The 23990-nt window shown below is 59.0% G+C and overlaps 1 protein-coding gene across 1 annotated transcript; it reads left to right on the top strand.

Moving 5' to 3' along the window:
* Positions 1–861: 861 nt before the first annotated feature.
* On the top strand, positions 862–20532 carry LOC133065049 (cytochrome P450 26B1). Its single transcript, XM_061155698.1, has 6 exons — positions 862–1746; positions 5224–5448; positions 14324–14599; positions 14869–15024; positions 16438–16722; positions 17081–20532. The coding sequence occupies exons 1-6, from the start codon at positions 1543–1545 to the stop codon at positions 17471–17473; spliced, it is 1539 nt and encodes a 512-aa protein (XP_061011681.1). The 5' UTR covers positions 862–1542; the 3' UTR covers positions 17474–20532.
* The last annotated feature ends 3458 nt before the right edge of the window (positions 20533–23990 follow it).

Raw genomic sequence — 23990 nt, 5'->3', positions numbered from 1 at the left:
AGTAGCCTAGCAGCCAAGCGGGCACCATGCGAGCGCTCACCGTGTGTGTGTGTGTATGTGTGTGTATGTGTGTGTGTGTGTGTGTGTGTGTGCGCGCGCGCGCGCGTGTGTGTCTCATCTCGTCCGTCTGTAGGTGCCGGGCTCAGCGAGACGCCGGCGAGAAGGAAGAGGAGGCGAGAGGTGAACTGAGTTTGATCCTGCGGCGGCTACAAGTGGGTCCGCGGCGGGCGGCGGGCTGCGGGCGGCCGGGGCGGGGCAGGAGGCCGGCGGGCGCTCACACGCTCCGGCCGCCGGCCTCTCACCACGCCTCCGGCTTCGAGAGCGCGGCGGGGCGGGGGGGGGGGGGGGAGGGTTGGGAGGCTTGGGGGGGGGGGTGGGGGTGGGAGGGGGGGGGCCCTGGCGAAGAGCCCACGGCGCAGCCTCCCGCCTCTATATAAACACACGCATCGCCTGGCTCTCAGAGGCACAAATTCACATTGAGGGAAGCTTTTAAAACCATCAGCCCTGAAATCCTGCCTCCGGCTTTCCCCCCCCCCTCTTTCATTCCTTTTGCCTTCCTTTCTTTTTCCCCCCTTTCTTTCCCCAGCAGCAACTCCAGAGCCGAGAGACCGCGTCCCGGGACGGACTGCCTTTTCTTAATTGATACAATAGCCCAGCTCGGGTTTTCACCTCCTCCCCCAACCCCACCCCGCCTCACCCCTCCCGCCCGCCGCCGCCGCCGCCGCCGCAGCCGCCGCCGCCGCCGCCCCAGCGCCCGCCCGGGGCTCTGTCGCCGGCTGCGTCCCGTCCGGGCCGCGGGCCGCCGGCTCCGCACCCGCGTCCGCCTCGCCGCCTCGCCCGCCGCGCCCGCCTCGGGGGTGCAGCGGCGGCTCCGGGGCTCCGGCGCGCCTCCCCGGGCAGCCCAGAGGCGCGGAGCTCGGCCTCTCCACTCGCCTCAGCCGGGGAGCCTTCCCCTTCGCACCCAAAGTTTCTGGGTTCGTTGGAATTTGGGGATTCAGGATTTTTTCCTTTTTTTTTTTTAACCTAGGAATTTGAGGGGAAAACTTTTGACAGATCCATCGCACTTTCTCTCCGCTAGTTCTCTGGCCCCCTTCTTCTTCTTCTTCTTTTTTTTCCCAAACAGGGGAAGGGGCTTACGAGAGAGACTCCCGCTGGACAAAGTTTTCCCCAAGTTTTCCGAGTGTGATGGTTGCAGGGAGAGCTAACCCACCAGCCTGATTCACGACTTCGTCTCGCCACCCCTCGAGCAACCCCTAAGCCCGCTATAAGGGAACAAACAAACAAACAAACAAACAAAGTTGCACTCCGAGTCGCCTCGTGTCTCCTCTCTCTCTTCTTTTAGGCGATTTCCCACCCCCCTCCGCTCTCCCCTCACAACCTCCACTTCCCTTCCCTCGGCCCCTTGCTCCTGCTCCGTTTCGGCTGGAGGTGCCAGGACCCCCGGCCGCAGCCTCCCCGCCCCCGCCGCTCGCGTCCCTGCTCGTCTGGCCCTCCCCTCCCCCGCTGCGGCCCGCACAGCCAATCCCCCGAGCGGCCGCCAACATGCTCTTTGAAGGCTTGGAGCTGGTGTCGGCGCTGGCCACCCTCGCCGCGTGCCTGGTGTCGGTGACGCTGCTGCTGGCCGTGTCGCAGCAGCTGTGGCAGCTGCGCTGGGCGGCCACCCGCGACAAGAGCTGCAAGCTGCCCATCCCCAAGGGCTCCATGGGCTTCCCGCTCATCGGAGAGACCGGCCACTGGCTGCTACAGGTAAGGGCGCACTCACTCCGTTGCTCTCCAGGTTCCGCTAGCGGCGAGCACCGGGCGGATGGAGCCTCGGGCCGGCCAGGGGGCGCCGGGAGCCTGAAGGCACCAGTCCCCGCCCCGCCCCTTCCCTCCTCACCGCCTGAGCCGCCCGGGCTTCCCCGGCCCGCCTGCGGCGTGGTTCTGAGCCCCCTGGCGCCGGGTGCGCAGGTTCAAGGGGGTGGTAAGAGAGGTTCCTGGATCCCAGAGGGCTCCCAAGACTGACTTTTTCCAGCCGCGGGCGACTCAGCAGGGGTGCGTCTAGCGTCCCGGGGGCTTCCTGAGCCCCGCGAGTCGGAGGGGGCGTCCCGTCTAGAGCCGCCTTCGCCTCTCCTTCGCGCTCCCGCCCCAGTCGCCGTCGACTTCCCGGTCTTTGTCGGTGTACCTGGGACCCGAAAACCGAGTCAAGGAAAGAAAGAGTGGGCCAGTGGCAGCCGGGATTGCCGCTTAAAGACCCGGGCTGTGTTCCCGCCGCGTCCCGTACTGGCCACGCCAGGTACTACTGCCCTGGTCCACGGTTCGAGAAACTGTGTGTGTTGTGGTGGGGGAAGGAGGAGGCATCCCAAGGAAAAGGAGAAGCCCGATACCGGAGGTTTCGCGACTTTCGGAGAAAAGGGTCTGTTTACTTACTAGGTGGGGACAGTTTAGCAGGGGAGAGGAACTTGGGAGAGGTGTGTGAGATCCATAGAGAGCGTTTGTGTTTGTTGTTAGACGCCGCACAAACCACACTGCCGGCAATAATGGGGGTGGGCCTGTCGGGGACCAGACCCAGGTAGGTAATGGGGAAATTAATCTGCAATTAACCTCCTCAGGCGCTAGACAATCGCTTTCGCAATGTGTTACACAGCAGGTTTTTCTTTTGGATGGGGGTCCTCTGGGTTAACCGCGGGAGGTGTGTTGCGTGCGCGTATGCACGCGGGTTTGTCTGGCAGAAGCTAATGAGAATTAGCAGAAGGATGTCTGTACTGAAACAGACAGCCCAGGCCCAGGAAAGCTGAGGCGGGAGGTGAAGGCAGAGACCTGTGGGTTTAGAAGTGCGAAAGCTTGGCTTGAAATTAACAGACGCGTGCAATCCGCGCGTGCACACACAGACACCCAGCGCAGCCCCGCCCCGCCCGGAGCCAGTTGACAGCAGAGCCGGGGCGGGAGGGGCACGCGAGGTTCCTCTGCCCAGTGGTCTTCCCAAGACCCGGAATCAAATTCGTCTCTTCGCGGTTCGTGCAGCAAGGTGGGGTTCATTTCAACCAGTGAGACCTACATACCCCGCCCCCACCGCCGTGAAGAAATCCCCAGAGCCTCCCCCGTGCCAACACACTTAAAGGGTTAACTGCAGCGGTGGTCTAGGCTTTTGGCCGAGAATTTAGGAAATAAAATAATTCACAGGGGCGTCGGCCCCTGCCTTGTTAGAGCCAATCTGCCGAATTCGCGGTCTGTCACCGGCCCCCCTCCTAACCCCCCTCCCCCGGCCACCAACGTCCCCCTGACCTTTTCTCCGAATCCCACAAGGGCCTCTGGGGCTCCGCGTCCAACTCGCACGTAAGATGGGGAGGGGGAAGCAGGTCTACGCCTCCCCATCCGTCCGCCCCCGGGGAGCCCTTGACCCTCCCGGCGGGCGGGTAATGAGAGATGCGTGTAGAGGAGCAGTGAAGGGGTTAATGGGAAACCTCTGAATCCCAGCTTTATTTTTTCGGAGTCATTTATCAGATTTTACTGGGGGACCTCCAAGGGCTCTCCGTTTCCACCGTGCGCCATCTAAACAGAGCCCAGGGCTAAAAATACAACATTTTTGTATAAATTGGACTCGCGGCCCGAGCGGCCGCCCCTATGAAAGTCCTCTTTGTGAAGACCGTGGAAACGGCGGACAAATAACCCTTTATTAATACCACAAAAAACGCACTTTAATTATAGTTAGGCAGATCAGAGGCGGGGGTGGGGGGTGCGGCGGGAGAAAGGCGGCGGCGACCTCGGAAAATTCACAACCCAACTTTTGTGTCGAAAGAAAAGAAAAACAGAGGAAACGCAGGAGAGGAGCGAAGGAGAGTCAGACGGAGTGAGAGAGACCGGTACCTCGGGCAGAGCGAGGGAGCCCCGCTCCTCACCCCAGTTCGGTCGCACCTCCACCCTCGCCTTGATTTCTCTTAAAGGGGTAGACGCCGCCTAGAACCGCCGCAGAGTGGCTGGAGTTCTCCCCCACCCGCCAACCTGGAGGCGCGGGCGCTCCGGGCTCGCTGCCTGTCGCGCGCCCGGGCCGGAGGCACATGTGGAAAAGTGATTAGGGCTCCGGGTTCTGCAGAGTCACTTTTCGGCGGGGCTGGGGTGTGTACACATCTAACTGGCGAATACCGTTCCGCCGAAGAAAGGAAAGTGAGGAGGGGGACCAACCGGGGAAAAGAGGAAGCCGAGGGTCCCTTCGGGGGGTGCTTGACCCCGCAGGTCTGGAGCCCGCATCCGCAAGTCTGCTGGCGGGCAGGCGGGGCAGCCTGACAGGTGGCGCCCCTCCCCTTTTGCACCGGGTTGCAGCCGCGGCCCGAGAAGGGTTAATGCGGGGTTGGGTGGCGAGCAACGACGTCAAAGGTGAGCGGGACGCCCCTGCCCCCGCCCCTCGGAGGTCCCCTCGGTTTCCGGTACCCTCGCGGGGCCAGCACAGCCAGCTCCTCCGAGCGCCCGGCCGGGGCCGGGGCCTGGCTCTGCTCGGCTCGCGCTGCCGCCGGGGATCCGGTTACCTGTGACGGCCGCGCCGCCCCGCCCCGCCCCGCCCCGCCCCGCGGGAAGCGCCTTCCTCTGCGCTCGCGTTCCAAACTCCAAGGCGGCGACGAAAGTCCTGCTCAGTTATTTCGGGGCAAATTACATTCGGAAAATCGCGGCTCCGGGCCCGTGACTCTACCCTGCGGAGCTCTCAGAGGGCCACCGGGTCCCTTCGAGGCCCACAGCCGCGAACTGAGGAAACCCCAACCCCCATCTGTAGTGATTGCCTCGGGGCACCGACCGCTCGCCGCTATAAATAATCTTTGGCCTGCGGCCACCCCGCGGGGTCTCGCCGGCCCGTGGCCGCGAGCCTGGAAATATTTATTCCGAGTGTCTCCCGAGCGCGAGGCGAGGGAGGGGGGGGAGGCGGAGGCTCTAGTTTAGGGTCTCGCGGTCCGTGATACCTTTTCCCTCCCGCTAGTCATTACTAAAAAACCTCCCGCGGGGTGCCCTGGGCCTCTCGCCCCCTGCATTATTTATTATTCCTCTAGGCCCCACTTCCCAGTTCTCGTGCATGCTATGAAAAATAAAACCTACGTGCGTGCGTGCGTATGTGTGTGAGTGGGGTAGGGGAGGGTAGGGAACTGGTGCCCGAGGTGGGGTCCTCCGCCCCTCCCCCGCGGGCCCTCGAGGCTGGGCCTCCTGGACGTCCCATCTGGCGATGTGGGCCCTGAGAAATTTCTTGCGTGGCCCCCGCAGGGTTCTGGTTTCCAGTCGTCGCGGAGGGAGAAGTATGGCAACGTGTTCAAGACGCACTTGCTCGGGAGGCCGCTAATCCGTGTGACGGGCGCGGAGAATGTACGCAAGATCCTCATGGGCGAGCACCACCTTGTGAGCACCGAGTGGCCACGTAGCACACGCATGCTGCTGGGCCCGAACACGGTGTCCAACTCCATCGGCGATATCCACCGGAACAAGCGCAAGGTAAGAGCCCCGCAATCGTGCTCTGATCCTCTTCTCGCGTGCCACCCCCTCGGAGTAAGGAGTTCTTGGCGCCCCGGGGACGTCCCCACCAGAATCCGCGCCCGTATTTGCACACCATGCGGGAGAATCCCGAAGCTCCCTGCCTAGACAGCGGCGATCCCAGATCCAGGGCCTGCACAGGCCTCCTCCGGGTCTGCCCTTTTGTTGGCCCACCGCACCGTGCGCAGTACCAGGCCCAAAGGGAGGGTCATTGGGAGTTGGTTTGGACAACTTTAACATGCGGCGATAGGGGCGTCTAAAGCTTGTCCTCGTCGTGCTCCACAAACCTGGACAAAAAAGAGAGGGCGGACGGTGGCCAGCGCTCCTCCTTATCGCCCCTTGGAATCCCGAGGACTAGAAAACGGCTCATTCTAAAATCACACCTAGCCTCCCCTGCTGCAGGTTGCTTTAAGGGCGCCGCAAGCAGGCGCGGGCGGCTGGGGGCACCCTGTGACGGCGGTTGCTGGGCCTTGCCTGGGAGGGGCGAGGTGAAATTTGGGCCACAGCGCTCGGATCGGGGCCGAGGGGGAAGTACGAGGGGTGGGGTAACAGCCGAGGGGGCGGCGGGGGATCAAAGCGCACCTACCCCCCTCCCATAAAGAGGAAGAGAAAGTGGGTGTTTATCCTGTGGATTTCCCGAGCGCCTGGAAGAGGCGAGGAGGAGGCGAGCCAGCGCGCACGGAGCAAGCCTCCCCGCCCCCTCCCAGGGCTGCGCCGCCGCCGCGGCTCCGAGCGCGGGCGGCACGTGCTGTTTGAACTGCAGTAACCCGAAAGCTGAGCCGCCGGCGGGCGGGGCGCCGGCCCGCCGGCTTAAAGCAGCCGCGACGGGGGGAGGCGGCGCTGCACGACCTCCCCTCCCTTCATTTTTTCCATTGGGTCAGAGGACTCACCAGGTTTGAAACCTAGAGGAAAGGGAGAGGCATGCCTGTGATCTCCGGGAAGAGTGGCAGAGCCCGGGAGATAGGAGAGGCCACGGTGGGCAGCCCCCTCCGCCGGAAGTCTATGTGTGAACGGAGGAATTCATCCCATAGAGTTCCATGTCTTCAGAGAACTGCCAGCGAAGAGTAGTTCTTCGTAACAGACAAAAGTAGGAAAAATCAGAGGGGACTGGTCTGCACATGCCCACCCCCCGCCCCCCTCCCCTGTAAAGCAAGCATTTCAGGGGCTGGGAAAGGGGCTTCTGAAGTAGTCTCTCCTGCTGCTTCACTGGAGCAGGAAGCAGCTAAGAGAGCCCGGGGGCAGATGGGGAGGGTTCCCGGGAGTGGCGGGGAGGGGGCTGCGAAACACTTCTTTTCTTCTTTTGGTGTAACTCCACCAAAAGTTTATTTTAAAGAGACAGCCTGAGACTCAGGAACCCAGCTCCAAAGAATCTGGCTTAGAAAACCATTTTTGTCCTCCTCTCACAGAAGAGGACCCTGAGGTTGAGGGACTTGAAACAGGTCAGTTCAGTTCAGGTCAGTCGCTCAGTTGTGTCCGACTCTTTGCGACCCCATGGACTGCATGCAGCAGGCCACGCTTCCCTGTCCATCACCAACTCCCAGAGGTGGGGAAACAGGTCGGGAAGGAGGAAAAGGCAGGGCAGGGCCTGCAACATTGGCTTCTCTGGGAAGAGCGTTTCTAAGCCACCGAGGAGAGCCTACTCAGCCCTGCCCCACCCGGGGCTGCCAGAAGCTGAGGGTGGAGATTTGGCGGGGTGGGGGTGGGGGGGGGCGGTGCTGGGAGGAAGAAAGCTTGGTCTGGAGCTGAGTGTGAGACCCTGGGGATGTGGAAGGTTTGTGGGGAGGCTCTTGCCTCGCAGTTCCATTCACCCTCTGCCTGACTTGGCTGTAGGCCTTCAGGTGGGGCAGGGCCCTCCTGGAAAGCCCCCCGGGTTTGGCTTTCTGTGGTCCATTTGGAAGGAGCGGGAGGGTGGGGGAGGGGGGGACACAATGAATGCTGCTGGAGGAATACTCAGTGAAGGAAGCCTGAGGGACAGGGTGAGGTGGTGGGGCCTAGGAGAGGCCAGAAAGCTGGACCACAGAGGAGGCATAGAGAGTGTGTCTCTTCCTGGCACCCTTGCCCTCTAGCTCCTCCGGGGTCGGGAGCAGCCAGAGACCAGCTCATCCTGACAGAGACTTGGGGACCCTCTGTATGTACTGGTGGTGGTCTTGTTATGTGGCATGTGTGCGTCTTATGTTAAAATGACAGATGAAAAGGTCCTTCTCCCCCAAATCATTCACTGGTGTTCCATCAGCTTAAGTTTACTGAGTTAAATAGCAGGGCTTGGGCTAGAAACAAACATAGAAGCTAGGTATACAAACAGAAAGGCAGGGTCCTTGCGCTTGAAAAGTGGAATCTAGCTGGAGGGATGAGAAGAGAATACTCAGGGGCACACGTGTTGGTCCTGGAGAGAATGGCCTGTTTGCTGGGCCCAGTGCCTGGTAGACTCAACTTGGCCGGGGTTGGGGCTGCCCTGTGCCACTCCTACTGCCTTATCCAGCCCACACTGCAAGCAGGGACCCTAGCCTGCTTAGGTTAGGATGTACTCACAGGAAGTGGGGCCCAGGTGTAGTGAGGCCCTGCTGGTGGGGAACTAGGAAAGTCACTATTTCCATTGGGGCTGGTACCCCACCCCTTCTCTGGGAGGTCTGACCAGATGTGCTGGGAAGGGGTTCTTCACAGTCATCGCTGAAGTCCAGGTGTTTGTCCAGGCTGCCCTGGTGGTCTGGGGCCCAGAGGGGTAGGGTTTCCAGGGAGGATGAACGCCTTGCCCAGTCTGACAGAATCCTCTCTGGACTCCAGGCCAGTGTGGTTAGTCACCACCTCAGGTTCCGTCCGCCTCCTTTGTTATGCCTCCCCTACCTGGGGTCTGGGGTGTCTCTGATTTGGGGGGAGGGACTGGATCTCTCTATGTATGCAGAGAGGCTGGGTTGCCCTAGAAGAGTGCATGGAGAGAAGTAGAGAAGATCAATCGGGGGAGGATTATCAGAGACACAGAGGAGGGGAACGGGGAGTTGTCATGGGTCGTCCTGGAAGCATCCAGGGCCCAACCCCACACACCAGGATCAGACATTTCCTCTTTTCCTTTGGAGCTAGGGCCCGGCTTCTTTACACCAAAGAGCCAGCATCTTCAGGGCATTTCAGACAGTAGCCCTGAGATTCTGCCAGAGAACTTGGAGTGCATCCCAGAGATGCACTTAGCTTTGTAACTCTGGACTGGAGAGACCCTAGGAGTGGTCTTCCTGCCCCTCCTACTCTGACCCCTGGCTCAGGGACTTCTATGGCCATGACTGAGATAGATAGGTTTTGGGGGTTGGAATTAAGAAGCTCTGCTCGCCCACCCATGGCTCCTCACTGACTTAGGCTTTCGGCCCCCTGGGTGGGGATGGAGCTCAGGCTCAGGCTTATCGTGCTTCTCTCAGAAATCCTGTGTATGCTGGGATTTGTGTCAGGATAGAGAGACCAGGAGGTGCTTCGGCAGGAGGGCAGAGCCAAGAGGGCCCTCGGTTGCGGGATCCTGAGGGAGGCCAGCTCAGACCGGCTCCGGGTGGCCTTTGAACCAAGGCACAGCCTCTGGCTCCAAAGTCTTGATCACCAGGTTCGGCTCAGGGCAGACGTTTCCACCTGGGTTGAATGGGAAGGCAGTGAATGGCCAGGCAGCCCTGCTCCTGGGAGCTGCCCCCGCAGAGCCTTTGTTCGGCCAGCGGAGGTCCTTCACCAAAAGTTACTGTAGCATCAGGGGCTTCTGAGGGGGCAGTTGACAGGAGCGGATGTCTCTGAAGGTCAGCGGGGGAGGGTGCCCACGGCTGGCTGCCAGGGCCCTGGGAGTGGTCTCCTCCCTCTGTGTACCCTTGTCTCGGGCAGGGGCAAGTGGTGTGGGGGCTGTCCTCTCCCTTCCCTCTCCCCCCTGCGTCCTTCTCCCAGGGTGGGATGGATCCAAGACTGATGCTGAGGTGTGTGCTCACTCTCCCAGCCTTGGGGACAGTTGTGGCCTTGGCTGGCAGCAGGGAGGCTTGGCTGGGGTCTGCTCTGGCCCTGAGCCCTCTATGCCGGTTGTATCTGTTCCAGGTGCCCTAGGCTGAAGGGCAGAGGTTGGGGGTGTGCCTCAAGGGGCTGACAAAGTTTGAGAGTAAACCAGAGTAGCCACAGCAGCTGGCCTTACCCTTAGAATAAACTTGGGCCCTTGAGGAGCATCCCCTTCAGGCTCACAGATACATTGGAGTCCCCAGGACTGCTAGAGGCTGGCTCAGTGGGTTCGGAGTGGTGGGAGGCTGGGTATTCAGGGACCCTGGTGAGTGTGGCCCGTCATGCCCGGGACTGTGACCTTGGGAGGCTGTTCCTGCTTTGGGCCTCAGCTTTCCAAGGGGGTTTGTTTCTGGCTGGAGGAGGGATAGAAGGGCCTGGGAAGACCTTCTCAGAGTCTGTGGCCCAGCAGGGATATACCAAGTGCTGCCCTCCCCTCACCCAGTGGGTGCTTTTGCCGTGTGTGGAAGAGTTTGGGGAGACGGTCAGAGCTGGACTCAAACAGGGGACAGAAACTCTGTTCCCACAGATGCTGAGGACCCAGAAGGGGCATGCACAGGCTGGGCAGGGCGGGGGGAGAGGGTGTCGTCTGGCCAGCACCTCCCCATCAGAGGGTCTGACTCAGGAGGCAGCCGGGGTGAGGTGGAGGTCCAGTGGAAATGCCAGGCAGCTAAGGGGTGATGTCCTCTCCTGTCCTCCCCCTTCCTTGAGCATAAAGTACACACCTCGGCGTCACTCCTGTGCTGTGCGGACAGCTGCCTCGGCGGCTGCCCGCCCTCTGTTATTCTTTCCACTCCGCAGGCTGCGGCTCTGGTGGCTTGGCGGGGTGGCCTGCCCGGGCCCCCACCCTCCCGGGCAGCCGCTTCCATTCCTCCCAGTCTGAGTCACTGGCCCAGGGAGTGGGTTCCCTCTCTGGCTCTTCCAGCTTCTGAGGCTGCCCATCTTTCTCTGCATCCATCCAGTTGTGAGGGGGCAGTTATCTGGCTGAGGGCGTCAGCACAGGGCCATGGGGGCCCGGTGAGCTACTCCCCTCCCAGGGTGAGACGTGGGGAGGGAGGCCTCGGGTGTGAGGGAGACATTTGCAGAAACAATCACAGGGAATTTGAGCCTTCACAAGCCCCCCTGGTGGTTACCCCAGCCCCCGCTGTGGAATCCACTTTTATTCCAGGGAGAGGAAGAACCAGGGATGGGGATTCTTGAGCCAACTGCATTGCTGGGAAAGAAGGTAGAGATGGGGAGAGGGTTTACAAGCACATCATCCTTCAAGGCCGGAGCCCATCCTGCTCAGGCGTCTATGCCTGAAGTTCCGAGGCCTCCAGCGCCCTGCCCTCCCAGCGCCGACCCAGATGGGGCGTTCCCTACCTGCTGCTCTCTCTGCCCGGCTCTGCGGAGCCCGGCCGGTTCCCGGTGACCTTTGTCCAGCATTCTTGGCTCACTTGTGGGAATTCCCAGGGAAGCCCCAGAGGGAAACAAAGCAGCCCTGGCTCCCGCTGCAACTGCGGTCAGGTCATGGGCTCTGGGGCCACGGGACACCCTTCCCCTCTTCACCCAGAGCTGCTCTGCCGGCGCCTTCCCCAGTGCCCGAGTGCTGACCCTGCCCGCCCCCGTGAGCCCCGGCCTCCCTCTGCCCTGGCCAGCACCTCCGCCTCCTCCTGGGCTTTGTGGCGGGCGGTGGTTTCTGGGCTGTCCCAGCTTTGGGAAGCGCCCGCGTTGTTAACCCTGGGCACGGTCCCAGGGATGAGGCCCTGGAGTTTCCCGGCGCCTGGGAGGCCCCGATGCCTGTGGAACAGCTGAGCAGGAGGCAGGAGCGTGGTCTTAATGACCACTGTGCAAAGCCCCCTGAGCTTGGAGTGCCCGCAACCTGCCTTTGCTTAGCTGCTCGTTTGGGTAGTTTTTCCACCTCAGGGGGCCTCTAAGGAGAATCGTGGGACTTCCAGGAGGAAAGGGACCCCAGAGCATCCAGTTAGACTCCTGGATGGGTCAAGATAAGGGCCCTGGTTGGGGCTGCAATTCTTTCAGAAGCCCCACCTCAAAGAGCCTGCAGATTCAGGCATCCTGGGGTCATCTCAGCTTCTGGCCTTGCTCAGGGCCCCTTCCCCCTTGGACGTCAGGTGTGGACCCCCTACTCTGGAATCACTCTGCCCAGTAGTCCCAGGTCCTCTTGGGTCCTTCCTGTTGTCCGTGGCTCCCAAGGCTTGAGTAGGAGCAATTCAGCCAGCCATCGCTAGAGGGCGCAGGGAATGTAACCTTTGGGACAGGGCAGAGCTTGTCCCTGGGTCTGGTCTGGTCACTCCTCGGGGTGCCGTGGGGTCCCTCGGAGCTCCCCGTTTGGTAGTCCTGGAGTGACCCCTCCTGAGCCACCGTAGCCCATACAGAGTGTGTCGGGGTGCCGTGGGGTCCCTCGGAGCTCCCCGTTTGGTAGTCCTGGAATGACCCCTCCTGAGCCACCGTAGCCCATACAGAGTGTGGGAGTAGGGGCCCAGCAGGCAATTATACCATGTGATTATACCAGATTCCAGGCTTTGAAGGGGTAGTGTCTACTTAGGGACACATGGATATTGGTGTTTATGTGATTTGTACATTGAAAGGAACCTCAGAGGTCACCTGGTCCAGCCTCACCAGTTTACAGATCAGGAAACTGTGAGCCCGGGAGGTGATTTGGCCATGATCCTACAGTGAGTTGGTGGATGATCTGGGATTAAAACTCAGGTTTCCGGGTGCCAGCTCTGCCTTTTTCTACCACCCACTGCATGGACAGAGGAGCCTGTCAGGCTACAGTCCACGGGATCACAAGTGTCGGACACGACTTAGCGACTAAAGCACCACCACCACTGCATCTTAGGAGCCTAGCTGGCTTCGACTTTGGCGGATCCTCGTTAGCGTGGGCCTCTGCTTGCTTCCCCCTCCCCCTCCACATGCCCACTTTGTGCCCAGGTCTTCCGTGTGCTGGGGGCCCTGGCTAGCCCCTGCTCCCTTTCCTTCAGGGTAGTGCCCTGGACTCTGCTCCCCACCGTCCCTGCCTGCCCTACCTCCAGCCTCCCCACAGAGGCCTGGCGGCCACAGAATTACCATCCTGTGTCCCTCATGAGCCTGCTCGGCTCCCATCAACCACTTTCTGTGGGCTCTTTGCTATTTTATAAGGGCCCCTAGTCAGCTGGTGTTGGGTTCTGGGGCAGTGCCCGGCTCCTACCCATAAAACTCTTGGACCAGGAGTGGAACCTGGAATCCTAAGAACACCAGGGTTGGAGGAGGGTGCTGAGGCAGAGAGCATGCTGGAGGGAGGTGGCCCTGGAAATTCCCCGTGCCCCCACAGCTGAGCAAGGTGTGAGTGACCTGGCCAGGCCTGGCCTGCCCTGGCCACCGCCCCTCATCCTTCTACATTTCAGCTGTCCCTTAGTAGCAGGAGCAGCCCCAAACAGTGCTGGTTTTTCTGCCCCTCACCGGCCTCCTTCCCTCCCTCCCTCCCTCCCTCTGCCCACCGGGAATTTCGGAATGAAAGTGCTATTGTGAACGTCTGGCTGGGCCACTGAAGGGCCAGCACTGTTATTTCTGCAAACCAGCCCTCCCATTAGCCATGCAGGGCCGAGGCCAGGAAAATGTTACCTTTTCCTTCTTGAGCTGACTGCAGGGGAAATTCTCACATTTACAGTTTGTGCGGTGGTTGTGTTTGGGGGCAGGAGGGGAGGGCGGGCGCGTGTGTGTGGTTTGCGTGGGGCTGATTGGGGGTGGCTAGAGGGATATTTGTCTGCTTCCTCTGCTCTGCCCCTCCCCTCTCTGCCTTTCCTGATGACCTTTCCCTAGGCATTGGTGGGGGCACCCCTTCTTTCTGTCTCCAGGGGTTGGGGCTAGAGGTTGTTGGTTGCCAGTGAGACCCACAGGCCATCAGTAAATAAACTCACATTTTACCCTCTCCTCTACACCTTGGGTAACAACATGAAGCTCTGCACAGGGGCATCTGGGTGAGGAGGGGCAAGGAGGCTAAGGACTTCTTTGCTCAGGAATTGGGAGGACAGAAAGCAAGGGAGGTGGAAGCAGACTCACTGGCTACTTAAAATGAACTGGGAAGATGCAGGGAATTAAAAGACCTTCTGTTTGGCTTTCTCATCTTCTGAGGTGAAAAGCCTTACCTCCATCCCCCTGCCTCCAGACCCGGTCACAGTGCAGACTTCTGGATGGCACAGTAACAGACCCCTAGGATCTCCACCTGAGGTGTTTCGCAGGGAGTGAGTAACCTTGGGTCTCAGGAGGTTCTGCTTGCAGTCTAGCCTTAGAGTCTCTTGTTCTCCCATCAGTGGAATAAAAGAGCCACCTCCTGCTTTCCACCTCTTCCTTGTCCAGTCCAATCACCTGTGTTCTGTCTCTGCTGGGCACATCTGTGCCGTGGCCTGGGCATTCAGGAATGGCCCCTGCAGTGGAGGGGCCTCCCCTCCAGCCCTGCCCAGCCCCTCTTGTGTTGCCCCTCATGCTAGTATGTCCACATGGCCTACAGACCTGTTGGCAGCTGGACTGCCGGGTCTTCGGCTTTGCCATTGTTTGGAGCACATGCTTTTCTGGGGCTTTAGTAAGGAATGACAGCTCAGGTCACCCTGTGAGTGATGTTGAATGTCCCAACTCTGTGAACTGTTTCAATCCCATCCTTCCCCTGCCTTCCCTTCAAGACGTGGGCAGTGGGAGGGGGCTCAGAGTGGAGGAGCCAGCCGAGGGACTGTGACTGGAGACGGGAAGGCTTGAGGCTAGTCAGGGTAAGGACCTGGAGTTTCCCCGATCACGGTCATGGGAACTGTGCTTTGGGTGGGCTGGCCCGAGTCCATCTGACCAGTTCACTCCTCTGCAGGTCTTCTCTAAGATCTTCAGCCACGAGGCCCTGGAGAGCTACCTGCCCAAGATCCAGCTGGTGATCCAGGACACGCTGCGTGCCTGGAGCAGCCACCCCGAGGCCATCAACGTGTACCAGGAAGCTCAGAAGCTCACCTTCCGTATGGCCATCCGTGTGCTGTTGGGCTTCAGTATCCCTGAGGAGGACCTGGGGCACCTCTTCGAGGTCTACCAGCAATTTGTGGAGAACGTCTTCTCCCTGCCCGTCGACTTGCCCTTTAGTGGCTACCGGCGGGTAAGTACCTAGGGCGTGGGAAGAGATGAGATGGGCATCCATGAGCCCCCCTCAGGGAGGGGCAGCTGACCGCTAAGACAGTCACTGGTCACACTGGCAAAGAGGGGTTTCAGCGGGAGGGCATGGTGGACCCTTCACCTGGGGTCTCTGCTGCTTAGTTGGGAAATTCTCAGAGGATTCTCTACCCCACCTTGCCGGACCTTGGGAGGAGGCCCTCGGTGACCCTGCCCTTCCCCTTGGGTAACCAGATGGCCTCCTCCCTGCCTCAGGGCATTCAGGCAAGACAGACCCTACAGAAGGGCCTGGAAAAGGCAATCCGGGAGAAGCTGCAATGCACGCAGGGCAAGGACTACTCGGACGCGCTGGACATCCTCATCGAGAGCAGCAAGGAGCACGGGAAGGAGATGACCATGCAGGAGCTGAAGGTGGGGCACCCCCACCCCTGGCCCAGGCAGCGCAAGTGCCTGGGCTCCACCCTGGGACTGCATGTGCACCCATATGGGTGGGGCCGTCCCTTCCCTCCCCATGACTTGCTGTGCACACTGTCCTGGTGATGAGCTGGTCCCCAGAGCAGCTGGGCCCCATGCTCTCCATCCCATCACAATTCCCTCTACCATTTTGGAAAAGGTGCTGAAAATTGGCTCCTAGAAATCTCGAACAGATGTGGCGTCAGGGGCATTGTCAAACCCCTCATCTGCTCCTCACCGCCAACCCTCTCCCCATCCAGTATTCACTATTTCAGTGCATTTCATGGTCACAGTAGCCTTAGGAGCTCACCTAGGGAAATGAGGCCCAGAAGGAGAAGCCAGTTGCTGGAGGGTGGCCTCAGCCCTTGGGGAGCAGCAGCCTTTTCAAGTTGGAGGCACAGCCTGCCTGGCACTGGCCAAACCCAGCTGGGCTGCTGGCCCCGAGACTGTCCTCACTGGGCTCCAAGAAAGGCTTCCTGCCTGCCCTTTCTTGAGGTGGATGTTCATCCTCACTTAGACTCTGCTGCCCACATGCTTCCCAGGTGCCCGTGGACACTTACCGCCGACTGTTCTATCCCTGTCTCTGCTTCCGCATATCCTGGCTCCAGTTTTTTTGTTTGTTTGTTTGTTTGTTTTTATTATTTTTTTTAATCTCTGATGAGCCAGGAAGGAGCTCAAAAGACTTTCCCATTTCGTAAGAAGTTTTGTGACTTGCAGGTAGTGCCATGGCAAGTAAGGGATATACTCGTTCACTCTGCTCTCTGGGCTCAGTATCCACATTTGTAAAATGCAGGGCTTGGAATGAGACGGCTTGGGGAGGCCTTTCCATGGGGCACCATTGTTCCCCAGAGGGCCCTGGAGGGGCTCTAAGTCACCGGGGGGGCCACCTCGCCTCAGCCTTCTCACTGGGGGTCCCATCCCAGGTCCTCCTGCCTCCTTACCCTCTCAGCTGTCCTAACCACCTTCCACCTCCCTCCTTCTCCTGAGGAGGAAGGAAGAGCTGGGGCTGCCAGTCTGAAGGCCCAGCTCGAGACCCTGTGCCACACTCTACTGGCGTGAACAGTGCCTACTGCTTGGGATTTGCTCTTTTTCCTGTGCGCTCACTGCACTGATGAGGGCCGATGGCCAGCTCTGGAATCCAGCAGTGAGTGGGAAGCAGCCGTGCCCCTTAGGACTTTTAGGCTCATGCCTCTGCCCAGCCAGGGGACTGGACCTATGTTGGCCGTGGCCGACATGCCCCAGCAATGTGAGGCTCAGAGGAAGCACCAGGGCTCAGATGGATGGCCTCAGGGTCGAGGGGACATGGGTAGAGAGGGGCTGCTGCCAGGCTGAACGCAGGTTGCAAGCGGTGCCTCCTCTCCACTGCTGCAGGACGGGACCCTGGAGCTCATCTTCGCTGCCTACGCCACCACCGCCAGCGCCAGCACCTCACTCATCATGCAGCTGCTGAAGCACCCGGCCGTGCTGGAGAAGCTGCGGGAGGAGCTGCGGGCCAAGGGCCTCCTCCACAGCGGCGGCTGCCCCTGCGAGGGCACGCTGCGCCTAGACACCCTCAGCGGGCTTCACTACCTGGACTGCGTCATCAAGGAGGTCATGCGCCTGTTCACGCCGGTCTCCGGTGGCTACCGCACTGTGCTGCAGACCTTCGAGCTCGACGTGAGACTCCCGTGGGCTGTGGGGTGGGCCGGTGGGAAAGATCATCCCATCCCCATGGGGTACCTCAGTCTCAGTCTCGTGGGAAGACGATGCTGACTTTCAGGGAGCTTTCAGGCTGGTGGGAGGGTCCTTGCCCCAAATGCCGGGTCAGATGCAGCCCCCCTGGGTGTCCTGTGAAGCTGCCTGGAGACATCTATAAATAGGTGGACTGACATGCTCGAAGGAGAGCCTGGCCAGGCCCCCAGGACCACAGTGGGAACATCTGGGTGGGGGCTGGCAGGCAGAAGGTCCTGGGTCCTCTGAGACCCCCTCTGGTTCTCACCACCCCATCCCGTCCCTTCCCCTGCCTTGCCTCCAGGGTTTTCAGATCCCCAAAGGCTGGAGTGTCATGTACAGCATCCGGGACACACACGACACGGCGCCCGTGTTCAAGGACGTGAACGTTTTCGACCCCGATCGCTTCGGGCAGGCGCGGAGCGAGGACAAGGACGGCCGCTTCCATTACCTCCCTTTCGGCGGCGGGGTCCGGACCTGCCTCGGCAAGCACCTGGCCAAGCTGTTCCTGAAGGTGCTGGCGGTGGAGCTGGCCAGCACCAGCCGCTTCGAGCTGGCCACCCGGACCTTCCCCCGCATCACCTTGGTGCCCGTCCTGCACCCTGTGGATGGCCTCAGCGTCAAGTTCTTTGGCCTGGACTCCAACCAGAACAAGATCCTGCCAGAGACCGAGGCCATGCTGAGCGCCACGGTCTAAGGCTCCAGGCCTCGGGGTGGGAGCGATGGAAGGGTAGAAACCTGTGTGCGGGTGGGGCCGGAGCCTGGGGACGGGGGAGGGCCCCCCAGGCCTTGCTCTCCCCCTGTTCCCCTACCTGGCAGACCTGCCCCAAGTCAAAAGGGGCCCATCCTCCGGGGCTGGGCCCTCCCCCTGACCCCTGCTTCTCTCTAGTCTCTCTGGTTCCCAACAGCTTAGTCCCCGGGGAAAGGGCCTGGCCCCCCGGCCCCGCATGCCCGTCACAGTGTTAACCGTCGGCTGTGCTGCAGCCTGTGCTTGTGATGCTCTGAACTGGTCTCTCCCCTCCCTTTTCTTCTGGACTCTTAGTTTGAGGTCAGGGGGTTGACATGGGGAGGGAGAGAAAGAGGTGCCCCGCTGGCCCTCTCTCCAGCACCCCGCGCCCTGCCTCGGCTCAGACAGGCGAGTGCCCCTCCCGCTGTGGCCACCCACCGCGGGGAACAGCATTGTGGGTAATAGAACATCAGTCCCCCTTGGCAGAGCGGTGATGGGTTGTCCCAGCCTGGAGGCCCAGCCCTTGCCATGTGGGACATTTGAAATTACCTATTGCTGCTACTTTTTCTCTCTTCTGACCTTGGGGCAAAGGAGCCCCAGGCCCTGTCCTCCCAGCGTCCTCCCTGGCGGCCCTGGGCACGCGCACTGACACCCCCACCTTCCCAGCAGGCGGCTCAGAGCCCACCTGCTCCCGGTACACCCACGCCCAAGGCCCTCTGCCCACGGGCTGACCCCCGCACCCCATCCCCCATATTTATTCACTGATAAAACCGACTCTTGGTGTTACTGGGACTGGAACAAGCATTCAACCGTCCCCTGGCTTCCATCCCAGCTGTCCCAGGCAGGACTTCTGCAAGTGACCCAGCCCCCATCCCCTGCCCCCGCCGGCCAAGGGTCGAGCGGCTCCCCCAGGCACCAGACCTTCTGTGGGCTCAACTTCGGAGCCTCACTCCCGGGGTGAAATCCAGTGGGTCTGCCTTTGCCCCTGGGGGAGATGGGGAAATGGCCCACTGCCTCCCTGCCCGCCCGCTCTGTCGGAAACCTGGGGCACAGGGCTTTGGAGGATGCTGCCGTCTCCCACTTGTCCCTGTTCACCGTGGTGCCCCCCACTCTGGCTAGTGAGTATGGAGAAGGATACGGGTTCGTTCTTCTGACGGGGAGCCAGGGCCTCCGTCATCCCTCCCTTGACCCTCTTTGCCCTTTGCCCTTGGAAAGGTGTCCCTGAAGTCCCTTCCCACCTCTATGCCACTGTCTGCTTAGCCCAGCTCAGGGGTGTGGGGACCAGATGAAAGCCAGGGGAGGTGAGCGCAGAAGGCAGCCCTCCCCCGCCGGAGGCGGCTGGAGGTGGCTGTGGGGAGCGCTGCAGCAGAGAGCTGAGGAGGAGGGTACGTGCGACTTGTCAGGTGATTTGGTTGAAAATGAGCGGTCGGTGGATGGAGGAGGAATAGCTCCTGCCACTGGCATTTTGAGTGTTGGCAATTAGGGATGCCTCCCGGGATGGTTTTGGGCCTCTGGTGAGTCTCTCAGTGATTTTGTCTGTTTTCAAATTTTTCTTTGCTTTACATGTTTCTCTGTTGGCTTCTGATGTTATAAAAGCAGTGAATCCTCTTTAGGAGAAAATAAAAAACACACAGAAGAATAATGCGGGACAGCAGTCCCCCCAGTGGGCTCTCGGCAGCCCTGACTCAGTGGCTTCCCCGTGGTGTTCAGTGGGCAGGTGGCAGACCTCCACGCCTGCCCCCACCCACGGTGACCTTGTGCTGGGCTTTACGGGAATGGTTTGTGCCCACGGACTGTTCTGTGACTCCCATTCTCAAGTATTTCATTCGGTTCCTACCTTTTCATCATTTAAAAAGCCAGTGTAGCACAGACACTATTGACAAAACTTGACATTAAAAAAATAGTAATATTCTCAATTTCCCCCCACCCCATTCTGAAAAACAGGCACCCCCCCCCCCAAAAAAAAAAAAAAAAAACAACAACCATGTTAAGGACTCATCAAAGCTTGCGAAACAGCTGCATGGTACACCAGAATTTGTCCCCTACAAAAAGCCCAGTCTCTGGAAGGTCCATGCTCCTCTACGCTGACCCATCTTACCCCAAACCAATTGTTCTTTTGCTTGCTATCTAGGATTGTAGTAAGTGCAGATTCAGACAGAAAGCCCGCCAGGCCTAGCCCTGGCAAGAGGCAGGGAGCTGGAGGGCTGTGGGAAGCTTCAATGGCCTTCAGTTTCGGCGACCAGCCTGGGAGGGGCAGAGAAGGCAAGACAGAGGATCCCTGTGAGGGAGGGAAGAAGGATTACTTACCCCACTGGGTCTCAAAGGGGTTAAGAAGAGAACTGAAGAAAGCTCTTGACTGGCTGACAGGAGGGTTTCAATGTCGAGACTCATCCATCTCTCCTCTTTGCATCCATCCGTGTCTGTGTGCTTGTTGTAGGTTTTATAGCGGTAGCATTAGATGGGTGATGTGTTCTCACTTACCATTCCTACTATTGTAACTTGACATTAAAGAGACAGAACCCCACAAAGCTCTTCACGCCATGGGCTTGCAGATTGAAGCACTTTCAATGTTAGGCGCTGGCATTTGTGTTCTGGGCATCACCTTGACTCTGCCCAGATCGCTCTAATTTTATACACAAAACTCGTTTTTTCATAAATGTTATAATTTTGTGTCTGTCTTTATAAACTATTATAAGTACTATTTTTGTTATAATTCAAAATAGATATCTAGTATAAAGTTTTTGCTGTTAAATATTTGTTATTTAGTAAAATATGAATTGTTTCCTCTATTGTAAACATGGTTCAAAATATTAATATGTTTTTATCACAGTTGTTTTAATATTGAAAAAAAGCACTTGTGTGTTTTGTTTTGATATGAACCTGGTGCCGTGTGAGTGTTTTTGCTGTCATGTGGTTTTACTCTGTATATAATATTCCATGTTGCATATTAAAAAAATGTGCATTTTGTGATTTTGGAAATACTCAATGTGGCTCTTTTATAGGCTTCCATAATAAACCGTGAAGACTCACCCTCGTTTGGCTCTGTGGTCTCTGCTTTTTCAGCTCCCTGAAAGGGTCCTCCTGGCCACCCACAGTCCCTTCAACGACACCCAGTCCCACCCGCTTCTCAGGGAGGAAGGCCTTCCCTTCGGGGTTGGTCCTGAAAGACCACCCCCATCCCCACCCCGATTCCCTGTGTGAAGGCGCAGAGAGGTTTGTGGCTGTGTCCTGGGAGCAGCAGGTCCCCCGGGGAGGGGAGGCTGTACTTGGATGGTCACTGGCCCCAGAAGCCTGACGTGGGGTGGAATGACAGGAAGCTGGGTCCCGGCCACGTGGCTGGGCCAGGTGTCGTGGCAACCAGAGTGCTTCAGAGTCCAGCTTGTTTACATGAGTGAGGACATGGATGGTCACAGCCACGCGACGAACAGGAGAGCAGAACTCGGTTCTCCTGACTTCCAGTCTCACGCCCCATGAGGCACTTCTCAGGGCTATCTCATGGGTGTCGCAGGAACACCTTGATTCTGGGATCAAATTAGTTTGTGAAAGGGCTCAAACAGAGTCAGGCACAGATTCCTTCTCTCAGGCACGCTGAGGGGCTGGACAGTGTGGAGCTCACGGGCTACAGGACTCCCCAAGCCCACTTGGTGACTGAAACCATGCCCTCTTTGCCCGTTCTCACACTGTGGCTGTCACAGAGCCCAGAGATGACCCTGCAATAGGCACGTCGTCCAGTGCCAGACAATGAACGTCCAGGGCAGTCCCTAAAACGGAGGGGCTGTGGGTGGGGAGGGAGGGAGGGCAGTGAGTAGGAAAGCCGTGGCCCCTGGAGCTACACCAGGCACCGGGTGGCCCACCCCTGGCAAGCGCCAAGCCTCACAATGCTCAGGCCAGTCCAGACCCTGTCTGTGCCCAAGCCCTTCCTCGGAGCCTGGGGAGTGAAAGTCCCCACTGAGCCGGCCTGAAAAAGGCCCGTTTTGTGGCTGCAGTGTTTCTTTCTGATATAGTCAGGCAGACCCAACCTCAGCCCAGACGGGGCCTCTCACAACCTGGGTCACAGAGCAACTCCTGGGCAGTGCCCAGGTAGGCTGCTTCACCCTTGCTTTGCTTCCCCACCCCAGATCTGTATTCCCCAAGCCCCAACTTCCACCCTGGGGAGGGGAGAGCAAGGTGATCCCCTGTTTCCTTAAGCTGAAGCAGAGTCTCAGCATAGCAGGGATGTTTCAGAGCCATGCAGAAGCAGAGGGTGTCCTGTGCCAGAATGGGGGCCACCTGGCCTGAACAGCACAGGCCCCACCCAAGGGCTCTCTCAGACTCGAGGCCTCCAGGGTCAGCAAGAAGCAGCAACAGACACCCCCAGCTTCCACCAGGAAACGTGCCAGTGGAAGGCAGTAGTTGTTCAGAGTGTAAATTCCATCTCTCCCGGTGGAATGTCCTGTGGGGCGGCAGAGGTGAAGGAAGCCTGGTCCTCGGGCTGCCCTCGGCCTGACCGCGCTGCCACGGGGTGGAAGCGCCCGGCTGGGCGGGTGGCTGGCCTGTCATCACCCAGTCTGTCCTGGCCTCTCCCCCGTGGGCCCAGCGGGCCGGTGACGTCTCCCGCACGGCCGCCTGCCCCTGGGATCTCCTGGCCTGGAAGGAGAACACAGGCCGCTGTGGACAGGCCGACACGGCCGCTGTTTGTCTAGGGGCTGGGGCGCCAGGTTGGAGGGAACTCACAGACCGCACATTCTGCCACCTCCCAGCACTTTTCCAAAACAGCCTGCCTTGGTTGGGCCTGGCTGCCTGGGGTGGCCGGGGGCTGGGCGCCAGGAACAGGGCAAGGGAAAGCAGGGCCTCAGGGCCAGCGAGTGAGGTGACCAGGTGAGGGCAGAGACAGCACTCTGCCAGAGCCAGTCTGTGGGCTGGGCCTTGGACTGGGGCAGGGGGAGGACTGTGTGTGTCTGTGTTGGGGGCTAAAGGAAAAACAAACCTGACTTGCCTGAGTCCTGAGCTGAGCCAGCCAGACTCTGTTCCTCACAGAGGCTCTGAAGCTCTGAGCACGGTGTGGAGGCCGTGATGGCGAAGCAGCAGGCTGGGACTCAGGTTCCGCTCCTTATCTCCTGTCTCACTTCCCTTTCACCGGATTGGTCTGCCTCACTGGCCTCATCCAGCCTCAGGGACTCTGGCCTTCCAGGAGATACTTATTCTAGTCCCTGCAACCTTGGCCTTCCCGAGATGAGCATGCCTCTCCTCCTAACCTGGTGCTCTCAGCCTCTGGCCCCCTCCATCAGATCCCCCATCCGGCACAGCAGTGAAGTGATGGGTGAGCCCTCAAAGGCTTCCATGGGAGAGTGGCTCTAAGACACCAATTTTGGAAGCAGCTGGGTCTGCCCTGGGGAGCTGTCAGAGGCACAGTGGGGGTTCCTTGGCTGCCAGCAGCCATGTGGCCAGGTTGCTGGCCCACGTGAGGACATCATGCTCCTGTGAGGGAATGTGGGTGGTCTGGGAGGCAGATGTGCCTGGGCAAGGCCCACCTGCTTGGCTATAGTCCTCTCCTTCCTGGCTTGTCTCCATCCAGAGAAGCCCTTTTTGCCTTGCCTCTTGTAGACCTGATTTTTTTTTTTTTTTTAAAGACTTGACATTTTGGTAAGTCCTTCCTTCCCACAGCTTTTTTCCTCTGGGACTCACCCTTAGATTCCCTCTGAGAGAAATGTTTTGTAGAACACATTGTGAGCGGTGCCCTCAAAGGTATGCAGCAGCAATAATGCTCCACCCTGAGCCCATAGGGCAGTTTTCACATAGCAACTCCCTGCGAGGACTCTGATTGGTCCAATTTGAGTCACACGCTCATCCAAGGAGGATGGCTACCTCTGATTGGTTACCTTGCCCTGGGAGCAGAGACATCGCATATGATTGGCAGCCCAAGGTGGAGGAGTGAGGGAAGTGTTGGAGGGGACAGAGGGAAGTAAAATTTACTCCAGAACACAGTCGAGGAGGGAGGGAAAGGAACAAGCAAGATGGAGGAAGATCCTGGCTGCCGAAGTGATGTGCCAGGACTGTAGAAGGAGGATGTGTGATGAATGATAGTTCAGGAGAAGAGAAGCTCTTAAGTGGCAGACTCGGCCACTTATGGTGAGAATGTACGGCTGTGATGTCAACTCCTCCTCCATCAGAATAAAATCTTCCATGTTTCCAAGGGCTTTGTGTGACAGTGCATGTGGGTATTTTATTTTTAAATAATTATAGATGCACAGAGACTTGCAAAGATTGTACAAGAGAGGTCCCAAATACCCTGCATCCAGTTTCTCCCAATGGCTTCTTACATAATTATAGTACAATATCAAAATCAGGAAATTGACACTGGCACAATGTTTATGTGTAGTTTGATGCCATTTTATCAACTGTAGATTCATATAGTCATCAGTGAAATCAAGATACAGAATTATTTCACCACCACAAAGATCTATATAATGTTTTATAGTCACTCATGGTATACTGCCTCACCAGTCCC

The sequence above is a fragment of the Dama dama genome, chromosome 11, assembly GCF_033118175.1.
Source record: "Dama dama isolate Ldn47 chromosome 11, ASM3311817v1, whole genome shotgun sequence".
Classification (NCBI taxonomy): Eukaryota; Metazoa; Chordata; class Mammalia; order Artiodactyla; family Cervidae; genus Dama; species Dama dama.
Note: the sequence above shows the minus strand (reverse complement) of the source record. Positions and strands in the feature narration are given on the sequence as shown.